We start from the raw sequence: 11,619 nt of genomic DNA, 5'->3' as shown, positions 1-11,619 counted from the left end.
TCAGTTGACTCCGATGGTTTTTCGATTGACGATGTCAATAATCCAGAATTCAATCAAAGCGCGAGGCGCTGAAAGACTATCTGCGGACAAATATGTGAGAGTTACAAATTTTATTAGAACTATGGGAATGGTTGAAGAGCACATAAATAAAAGTGAAAAATGTGCCGACAGCGCTTGTGCCAACACTGGGCGAAGAAACAAACATATCTATATCTTTATTGCGTCTTGTGTCATTTTGTTTTGTAAATGTCACTTCAATCGTCGTAATCCCCCATCCCCATGTATTTAGTGTTACAATGCATGCCCAATTTCAATCGTTTCTAAAGTTTTTTCGTTGCTTTGAATAGCATTTGTATGGTTTCGTCATTCTGCTAAACAGAGAGCGCGTTTAGACAAAAAAATGGGTTAAAACGACATGAATAGAAGTAGTTCTTTGGAGTTTGTGGTCTTAAGACTACCTGCGCGCATGCGCAAATAGTCTAAAAACTATTTCATAATTGAATGTTGATATTACTAAACTCAAAGATAAGAAGGAATACATCATTAATAAGGTCAACAAGAGTGTATTCGATGAGAACTATATTACAACATACCTGTTTTGAAAGTCATGTGTTTAGAATAGAAATGTTACCCTTTATTAAATAATAACGTACATGTCAACACATGCAATGCAAGCAAAAATCAAAATGTTTTAGAGAAGGTGGATATCATCAAACAAGTATTAAGTCTTAAATACATTTCAAGTAGCCTCACAAATATTGGTATCAGGCCTTCATCTTTATCCTTTTCAAGTCTCTCATACAGGCTTGCGACACTGATTGATCCATCTTCGTTTATATCTATCTTTCTCTGTCGTATACAGGCAATCAAACACGCCTTTTCAAAGGAAAAAAGTGACTACAATAAAATAATATAATTGAAATTACAAAGCAGTGGCTTATTAGATATTGAACTTGTTTAAACGCATACAGATAAATAAAGAGGCCTTAAACTCACACCTCGTGAGACACATGGAGCCCATGTTATAACATTATCTAGCCATACTCTGATGCAAACTAGATACCAACATTTATTTAAAGCTATCTACTATAAAATGGTTCTTATACGTGATGTATGTATTGAGGATAATAAGTCTGTTGATCGAAGAAGGTGTATCATTTCAAGATTTAACTCCCCACATATCACTTGACAAACTTATTAATTTTGAATTTATTTTATTTTCTATGGTTACACATACTTAATTGTGAGCGATACAGTTAGCAGTATCGTTCCGTACTTAAAAAATGTTAACCATTAAAATCAAGCCATATCTTAAGTGTTACTGGTACGAAAGGGTGTGTTAACCTCTGAACTGTATGCCACAAATTTGGACATTATCGTCCAATCGTCGACTTCATCACATTCAGCCTTCTTGCTTCTTTGCAATGCATTTTTTCTAGCCGATATTAGAGCAATTAAAGTAGACTCACATGCTTTAGTCTGCAAAATGAACGTTATGCTAATAGGTTAATAGTTGCATGTTACATCTAACGAAGCATCGGACAAGAATGAAACCATAATTCAATATCACAGACTGTCAATAGTCATGTGGTAAGTAATCAAGATATCCAAATAAATAAAAACCTCGTGAAGACGCATTATATTAAATCATTGCAAAAAGCAAAATAAAATATTCGTGGAACTGTTTAGCCCTGCCGCAGTCCTTAATTACAAACATCAGTTTAATGAATTCATGGTCAAAGTCATTATCTAATATCCTAATTTATAGAACAGTATAGACTGTGCTGTCATGTGCAATTATATAATGTATAGAGGAACGATAAAGTTGTCGATCAAGAGAGCAAATATGTGACCAACATTGTCCAGAATCTTGATGATTCCTCTATTAATAAAGTCACCTCCTATTAAAGATGTCTTTAAACAATATAAAATTATTGCCACTATATATTAAATTGTATGGAAAAATATTCCTGGCAATTGGCAATTTGAATAAAAAGTTTTCACATACATTTTCATCGATAATTTCATAGTTATACCTGTAAGCATCCTCCACCATATTTGATGTCACCCTTGCTGGAGTAGAGAAAATGCTCTGGAAGCCCTAACATTTTAGCCAACCAATCCATAACGATGACCTCCAACTCCACACCAGCAGGACTCATGCTCTGGGGTTGTGTTCATTTAATATTTAAAGCTGCACTCTCACAGATTGAAGGTTTAGACAAGATGAACTTTGAAGATTTAGAGGTGTTGGGCGACGCTAACCCTCTCACATTTTAAAGAAATGTAAGTTTGGTGACTTGTGAAAAGGAGAGTCTAACTAAATGAATTGTGTAAACATTTTCTGTTTAAAGCTCACTTGAACTGCAGGCGTATTGCTTGTGACAGTGTAATAAACCGAGAATAAAATAAACCGCTACTTCCGCTATGTACACATTACGGTCCAAGAAAACATTGCATTCCAGTGATTTTAATCTTAAATTTGATGACTATGGTGCTCATTTATATATTTTTGACCCGTTATATGAAAGTGTATGCGCCTTCCGGTGCAATGTATTATGCATATAACGATTGTTTGTATTTCACTTAACAAAACGAGCATAATTATAGTTTAATGAGTACTCAAAATTATTACTTTATACACTATAATAATAATAATAATAATAATAATAATAATAATAATAATAATAATAATAAAAGCTTTCTTTACCGAAGGTTACACATTTAGACATATGAGAACATATATTCATATTTTAAATATGACCTTCAAAGTAATGAAACAAAAGAAAAAGCATTATCATTGAAAATAAGTCACCTGTCAATGTTAAAACTAGAAAGATACATTTACATATAAAACTATTAAGCATTCTGTTGATAAATGCATTCATAATACATATGTTAAAGAATATGTAAAATAACTTATCATTCACACAATAAATGAAGCTTATAATTTCCTTTGAACGTTTAAAGGGTTTTCAAGGTACGTGTATGTAAAGGAATGTCTTCCATGTATCTTTGCTATAATTTGTGAATGATGTTTCCATGTATTAAGTACGAGGTGTTATCTGTAAGACAAGATCCTTGTTTGATACTGATCTTAACTGGTATGTTTCATTGTCAGAGAACATAACAATATCTGCCAAATATGATAGGGCCTTGTTATTCATAATTTTATATACCAGGACAGCACAGTGGTATTTGCATCGGTCTGAAAAACTCAGCGCATCGGTTTATTAAGTATTATTTTTGCAACTCGTTTCTGTATACATACAGCATTAATGATAGGTCAGACAGCATTTGCCATGAACAGAAAAAGTGCCGTATCGACATCTCAGTCTTTAAGTAAGGATCGCGATTTCCAGCAATCAAAAGTGTGATAAATGTTCATTAGTCTAGATAGGTTAAACCCACCATTTCTCATAAGATATATTTTTAAGATTTTCAGAAATTGCGACACTGTTTTAGTTTGCTTTAAAGCATGAATAGTTTCTGTCTCTTATATAACACTTATATCTTTTACGCACAATTTATATACCAAATGCAAAACGTCAAATAAAACAAACATAATAAGCCAAAATTAAAAGGCTGGTAGTGTTGCCACAGTTAAACTCCGTTGGCTCGAGCTCCCAGGGACCGATCAAAAGACATCGAGCCTCGGAAAAATCCAGCTAAGCGGGATTGTTTACCTTCAGTATTAAGAAATCAGTTCTTTACATCTAGTTCGAGCAAACGAGGAATTCGAGCCAAGCGAGTTCGAACCAACGGGGTTTGTCTGTACATACCTAAAGTTAATCTCACATGTGAGATAATTACATAACTGAGCAAAGTCTATAATTTTTGTTTAACGAGTAAATACATAAAATAAATAGTTCCTTGGAAACTTTGTTACGACACCTAAAACATTATTATTAACCCTGTTTACTGTAAAAAATGATTGTGGGCACGAATTCGTTGACATTTCACAATTGTTGCTGTTATAAAAATGGTATTCAATCTATGTTCAACCTGGTAATAAACTATGACATACGCATTAGCACTCGGATGTTTATTTGAAGGCTGATTGCAGGCACTTTGTTGGTGTTCATGTCTGGCTTCAATTTTTATCGGAGAAATATGTATTCATTAGTAAGATAAAAAAATTTAGTGTTTTCAATACAACCTACCATGGATAAGAGTCTGTATCTCAAAAAAATACTAGCAGAAATATATATAATAAAAGGCATTGCATAGGCAAAAAGTCACACAACATTTGAGTATATCATTGAAATATTTTTTATAGATTAGACACACCCGAACGAATAAGAGCGTAGAAGGCGGCGGCGCCCAATATTGGCATGGTCACATGGACAGGATTTTCTCTCGCTGTCGTTTTGTCTTTAAAGAGTAAAGAAGGGAACTTACCCCCGGAAAGATACAGCGGTCAAAGTCCTTTACAATGTTCTCCCATTTCTCAGGATCAGTCGGTGGGTCTTGTGGAAAGTGCTCCCTCAAATACCCTTGTTTTACATCAGGGAGGGGATTATAATCTCGTGAATTTTTCGTATAATCGAATACCTTATCTACAGCTTCCTTTGCCCGGACTTTAAATTTCGTACAATGCCTTTAAAATTTAGATAAAAAATGTATATACATTTGGCCATGTGACTAAAGCAATTGAGTAAAAAACAACTAAGATTTAGATTAGTTCCATCACCTAGATGAGCGTTATTGTAGCATAGTTACAGGCAGTTAATGATAAAAGGAGAATATAAGAATCATTGTTATTTAATTCATCATTAATCTATTGTACAAAATAAAATTAAATACATATCTTCATTGTATAACTTACCACTTTGAAGAACGATGTTATTTAAATATTGACTGACTGAGGGTGACAGTGCATATTGTCAACCTGAGGTAAATACTTTCATAACAAATGTCATTTTAACGACGTACTATTTTGCTTTATGACGTCATTCTAACATCGCGCAACGATACTTGTTATGACGTGACGTCACAGGAATGAAATACGGCCGTATTGCACTGGAGTTGAATAGGGACTAGCGTTTTTTTGCGATATGTATTGTGTGTGGATTTATGATGGGTATATAATAAATTCAAAAAACGTGACTAAAACTTTTCAAACGTAAAGAAATGGTTGGTATAAAGCGTTTAAAACGGTATGAATCTTCTTGATATAAGTCATGAATTATAGCTTAATTTTATTTTGGTGTAATTTTAAAAATTGGATGATATTTTGTTGTAGTATTTTGTGCATACAACATACGTTTCAAATCCATAATTTTGAAAACAATTGAACATTCCGCAAACATCAAACTAATCGACCATATGTTACATGTATATATAATAACATATAAACACTTTTAACATAATTTGGACAAGCAATTGCGCAAACGTTTGGCGTCAATAAACCAATGTTAAGAACTCCTTGCTTTTCTTTTTTGATGCAGCGGTCTGACTGAATATCTAAACATCACTTTTCCGATGTCGTTATCAAGTATTCTTTAATGTTTGGAAACAAAAAAACACTACGATTGAAAAAAATGTCCAACACTCGTTAAGATTATACATCATATACTAATATCATATCTTTTATTATTTCAGCACATGTACATATATAACCTCAATATATAAAATTATATATGTATTAAAAAAAACATACCTTTTATCTCCCTAAAATATGAATCCTGTTTTTTTGCCATTCACACTCCGTATATGAAGGTCTTTGGCATTACTTTATATATACAAATATGCAATGAAATCTGAAGGGACAATAGTCAAATAAAAAAAAACCTGTTAAGAGGCACGGTGCAAGCTTCCAAACGACAGACAAACACGTATAGAGGCACGGTGCAAGCTCCCAAACGACAGGCAAAACACGTATAGAGGCACGGTGCAAGCTCCCAAACGACAGACAAAACACGTACAGAGGCACGGTGCAAGCTCCCAAACGACAGACAAAACACGTACAGAGGCACGGTGCAAGCTCCCAAACGACAGACAAACACGTAGAGAGGCACGGTGCAAGCTCCCAAACGAGAGACAAACACATATAGAGGCACGGTGCAACCTCCCACACGACAGACAAACACGTACAGGCACGGTGCGAGCTCCCACACGACAGACAAACACGTAGAGAGGCACGGTGCGAGCTCCCAAACGACAGACAAACACGTACAGAGGCACGGTGCGAGCTCCCAAACGACAGACAAACACGTACAGAGGCACGGTGCGAGCTCTTAAACGACAGACAAACACGTACAGAGGCACGGTGCGAGCTCCCAAACGACAGACAAACACGTAGAGAGGCACGGTGCGAGCTCCCACACGAAAGACAAACACGTACAGAGGCACGGTGCGAGCTCCCAAACGACAGACAAACACGTATAGAGGCACGATGCGAGCTCCCACACGACAGACAAACACGTACAGAGGCACGGTGCGAGCTCCCAAACGACAGACAAACACGTACAGAGGCACGGTGCGAGCTCCCAAACGACAGACAAAACACGTACAGAGGCACGGTGCAAGCTCCCAAACGACAGACAAACACGTAGAGAGGCACGGTGCAAGCTCCCACACGACAGACAAACACGTACAGAGGCACGGTGCGAGCTCCCAAACGACAGACAAACACGTACAGAGGCACGGTGCGAGCTCCCAAACGACAGACAAAACACGTACAGAGGCACGGTGCAAGCTCCCAAACGACAGACAAACACGTAGAGAGGCACGATGCAAGCTCCCAAACGACAGACAAACACGTATAGTGGCACGATTCAAGCTCCCAAACGACAGACAAAACACGTACAGAGGCACGGTGCGAGCTCCAAAACGACAGACAAACACGTAGAGAGGCAGGGAGAGACAAAACACGTAGAGAGGCACGGTGCAAGCTCCCACACGACAGACAAAACACGTAGAGAGGCACGGTGCAAGCTCCCACACGACAGACAAAACACGTATAGAGGGACGGTGCAAGCTCCCACACGACAGACAAAACACGTATAGAGGCACGGTGCAAGCTCCCAAACGACAGACAAAACACGTAGAGAGGCACGGTGCAAGCTCCCAAACGACAGACAAACACGTATAGAGGCACGGTGCGAGCTCCCAAACGACAGACAAAACACGTATAGAGGCACGGTGCGAGCTCCCAAACGACAGACAAAACACGTATAGAGGCACGGTGCGAGCTCCCAAACGACAGACAAAACACGTATAGAGGCACGGTGCGAGCTCCCAAACGACAGACAAACACGTATAGAGGCACGGTGCGAGCTCCCAAACGACAGACAAACACGTATAGAGGCACGGTGCGAGCTCCCAAACGACAGACAAAACACGTACAGAGGCACGGTGCGAGCTCTTAAACGACAGACAAACACGTACAGAGGCACGGTGCAAGCTCCCAAATGACAGACAAACACGTAGAGAGGCACGGTGCAAGCTCCCAAACGACAGACAAACACGTAGAGAGGCACGGTGCAAGCTCCCAAACGACAGACAAACACGTAGAGAGGCACGGTGCCAGCTTCCAAACGACAGACAAACACGTATAGAGGCACGGTGCCAGCTCCCAAACGACAGACAAACACGTATAGAGGCACGGTGCCAGCTCCCAAACGACAGACAAACACGTATAGAGGCACGGTGCCAGCTCCCAAACGACAGACAAACACGTATAGAGGCACGGTGCCAGCTCCCAAACGACAGACAAACACGTATAGAGGCACGGTGCCAGCTCCCAAACGACAGACAAACACGTAGAGAGGCACGGTGCGAGCTCCCAAACGACAGACAAACACGTAGAGAGGCACGGTGCGAGCTCCCACACGACAGACACACACGTAGAGAGGCACGGTGCGAGCTCCCAAACGACAGACAAACACGTAGAGAGGCACGGTGCGAGCTCCCACACGACAGACAAACACGTATAGAGGCACGGTGCGAGCTCCCACACGACAGACAAACACGTATAGAGGCACGGTGCGAGCTCCCACACGACAGACAAAAACGTATAGAGGCACGATGCGAGCTCCCACACGACAGACAAAAACGTATAAAACAATAGCTCAAGCGAGAAATTTGAATAAGCACATGCTGTGTCCAGCTTAACACATATATATATATATATTAATTGTATTACGTTCACGCTTTATGTTCAAGCTGTTTAGAAAATATGTGTCATTTTCATATGCGGTCTGTTTAGTTGCGACTGAAGTGTCATGTGTTACAACAGTTAGACAAAATGTATTGCGTCTGCTCGGCGTTGTCTGTGCGGTGTGGAATACCACGACGTTTGTACAAATGAAGTTCTTTTGTATACGTAGTTGCGTTAATTACGTAACATCACGTTCGTAGTCTCGCTTTTACTCGTGCCTGAATGCGTATACGCCCATCGCGAACATTCGTTAACTCGTATAATCACCACTGGATCGTGAGCAATCGTCTAAATTTGCCAGTGACCGTTCATTGAGTATTCTAGAACCTCATGTAGTAGAACCATGTTTGACCGTACTAAGGGCTTAACATAACGTAGCATCTTGGTATATCCCTGACGAATCTGCTTTGCAATCAAACAAATATCTGGTATAATGATCATTTGCCTTCAACATTACGCAATGGCAGTGGCAGAGGCCGTGGGAAGGAAGTTGTCGTTGAAAAGAAACCTATGCACTATGGCCTTCCATTAATTAATAACGGCATTTTCTCTTTGTATATTATGTTGATGTCTGCTCTATGTAGTTTCCCTTTTATTATATTCTGTTAACGGAATCGATCGTATTTTCCGGTGACACATTTGTTTCATTTAAATGCTGCCTTCACGGCTGACATGGGGCACAGTCAGCGAAAGACACGTTATTCCTTATTTGCACATTAACACCTCAGAAAGTATGATTGCTCAAATGGGAGTTGTCTTACGTCAGGATTACTCGACTTTCAGACCGATACCTCAACATTTAAGGTCGCGACAAGGTGAGATTTTGTTAATGAGATGTATCGCAAATATATTTCGGGAAACGTAAAAGAGTAAGAATTTAGGCAACCAGTCCTATATATTTACCAAAATCATTGAGATAATTGAAATTTGACGCAAACGCACACACATAAAGTCTATTTGCGATTATATGCCCCTCTCGCTCCAATTCTTGTCGGCCAATATCGGCGAACAAAATTCTTATTGGCGAGGCATTTGAAATTGAGAGCTAGCTATCTTTCTCAACTTTTCAGTTAGTGATCTAAGACATGTTCGGGATCCCTTTGAGGCCTTTGAACATTACAAATACCATAAATTGACCTGACTTAAAAACCTAAAGACACGAATCAATCCATTATGGAAGAGAGTCAATATGTTTCGCGGAAGTAAATTTGTATTTGTCGTTCTTTTTTTGCTTTGCAAATGTTTTTAAAAATAATTGAGGTTTCAAGTTTTGATATTTGCAAATAATTTAGGAGTTTAGATAGAGAAATAGATTTTGGAGGAAAGGGCAAAGAACTTTTGGTCCAATATTGCATAATGTTTTTGTTGCAATTTTCTTAAGTTATATTTAGTCATCAAATGATTAGTGTGGCCATTTAGAAAGAGGAATACATATGTGGACTCAAATACACAGGGTGAGTAGGTCCATTTGTTTTTCTCAACCAAATGTTTCAGTTTTAGGTGATTGCCAAAATATGCATTGCCTAAAGGCCCGGTCACACCGCAAGAACTTTGCTGGAGCGTTCCTGGAGCGGTGAAAAAAAGCATCACCGCTCGTTACCGTTCACCAGAAGTTGGCCCCCGTTAAGGCAACGCCGTATACGCTCGGCCACCGCTTATGGTCCCTCCTACCGCTCCGAAAGTTTTGAGCTGCACAAAATATTGCGAGCGGTGAGGAGCGGGCACTTTTCCGCTCCGGCAAAGTTCACCACCGCTCCAACAACGCCCAGTCAAAGTTTGGCACCGCTAGACGCAAGATCGTGGACGCTTGGGTCCGCTAGGCCAACGCAGAAATCTTGAACGCTGGACCACCGCTGCTTCGCCAGCTTTGCCCGGGCGGTGATTAAACGTTGCACAAACTTTGGTGGAGCGGTTGTAAGCGTTTTACGAGCGGACACGGGATTGCTGGAACGGTGTCGGGCGTTAAGGCAGCGATCCATTGCGGTGATGAACTTTGGTTTGGCGTTGGTATGGAGGTGTCGGAGCGGGACCAGAATTTGGCTATATATACGGGGAGAAATGGACCAGGAGTCCATTTGGAATCGAGCTGCCGTTGAGTGCAGACCTCATTCACATCGAATTTGCTCAAGGTTACAGTAAAACTGTACTACCATGGATGCTGAGAGACTTGCTATGATTGGTGCACTAGTCCTTTGCTGCTGCCTTTCCTTCTCCAGCCTTCCTCTTCTTTTGTCCACGTGGCATGATGAACTTCAACTATCGACTTCTATCAAAAATCTATCAGAACTTCTAACAAAGCGATCCGTTCAGCTCCGTAGTCAAAAGCGGTATGCCGCTAAACCAACTTTAAACCCCCGCCGAGCCAACGCCCGCATGCGCAGAACGCCGCTCTATCAACGCTCGCGTCACCGCTAAACCAACGCTCGCTACCGTTAAGCTAACGCTATAGCAACGCCGGCTTCAGCGGTGCACCACTAAGGCAACGCCCGTGTTTTCGATTTTTTCCCCATTTTGTGCGCGGTGACGAGCGTTGTCGAAATTCGGTCCCCTCTCCCTACCGTTCAAGGAACGCTCCAACAAAGTTCGGGCGGTGTGACCGGGCCTGTAAGTCACATGATAATTTTGAGTTTGGTTAATGAAGACATCTTTTTTATATATCTTTGGCATTCTGTATTGTAAATGATACCGCATCGCCCAAGGCAGCGTTGCTGGCCACATTGCACCGCAATTTATGTTTCGGATGAGAAAGTCACATACAGGACACTGTTTGCAGTAGCGAATGGGTGCATCGCACTCTACACTCTGAATTCTCGAACACAATGTTAGAAAACCAGACATAAAAAACATCAAAGGGCGTTATATAAATATTTTTAGTCAAGTATGATTACATGAACAATGGAAACAGTCATTGGTAGGAAAATATGAAGTTTTAATGTCTAAACACGGAATAAATGAAAATTGGTCAAGCGGTGGTATGTTACCTGCTACGAAAATATATGTTTTATAGAACTTTGTTTCCACACAACACAACATGTAATGCTTATGTTGATTTATCATCATACTACTTGGATATTGCACCACAGCAAAGAACATGTTAAAATATAAATCAAGTTTATCAGCACAACATCATTATTTTGCTAATTAAGAATGTAATGTGCCTCAACTTAACAGTGCAGTGCAGTAATATAAAACAGGTAGGCATAACAAGTACGTTCAACCGAATGCCAAACATTCACAATGTACGTTTCTCGAACAATTGTAAACAACACACATACCCTGACGACCAAGCTCGAGCATTTAGTGTGTAGGTTATCATCCCGTAATATTTAAGTTAAAAATAACATCGACTGTTTAACCAGTTTTAATATTATTTATATTATTTTATCGTGGCCAGAAACCAATCAATCAGTGGTATTTTGTTTCTTTCTTAGAAGTACGTTAAACAAAATAAACAG

The 11,619-nt window shown here is 39.8% G+C and overlaps 2 protein-coding genes across 2 annotated transcripts in view; one reads left to right on the top strand and one right to left on the bottom strand.

Annotated features, from left to right (window-relative positions):
• Nucleotides 1-2,162, bottom strand: part of LOC128241039 (aromatic-L-amino-acid decarboxylase-like) — a 24,225-nt gene extending 22,063 nt beyond the window's left edge. The window contains exons 1-2 of the mRNA XM_052958024.1: nucleotides 2,037-2,162; nucleotides 754-897 (exon numbers count right to left, since the gene is read on the bottom strand). Coding sequence (XP_052813984.1) covers nucleotides 754-897; nucleotides 2,037-2,162 — 270 coding nt within the window. The remainder of the gene's footprint in view (nucleotides 1-753; nucleotides 898-2,036) is intronic.
• Nucleotides 2,163-6,397: 4,235 nt separating this feature from the next.
• LOC128241038 (arginine/serine-rich coiled-coil protein 2-like) lies at nucleotides 6,398-8,074 on the top strand. Its single transcript, XM_052958022.1, has 2 exons — nucleotides 6,398-6,849; nucleotides 7,423-8,074. The coding sequence occupies exons 1-2, from the start codon at nucleotides 6,398-6,400 to the stop codon at nucleotides 8,072-8,074; spliced, it is 1,104 nt and encodes a 367-aa protein (XP_052813982.1).
• The last annotated feature ends 3,545 nt before the right edge of the window (nucleotides 8,075-11,619 follow it).

Source organism: Mya arenaria, chromosome 7, assembly GCF_026914265.1.
Source record: "Mya arenaria isolate MELC-2E11 chromosome 7, ASM2691426v1".
NCBI classification, from domain to species: domain Eukaryota; kingdom Metazoa; phylum Mollusca; class Bivalvia; order Myida; family Myidae; genus Mya; species Mya arenaria.
The sequence above is the reverse complement of the archived record's forward strand: the minus strand, read 5'-3'. Positions and strand labels throughout refer to the sequence as shown.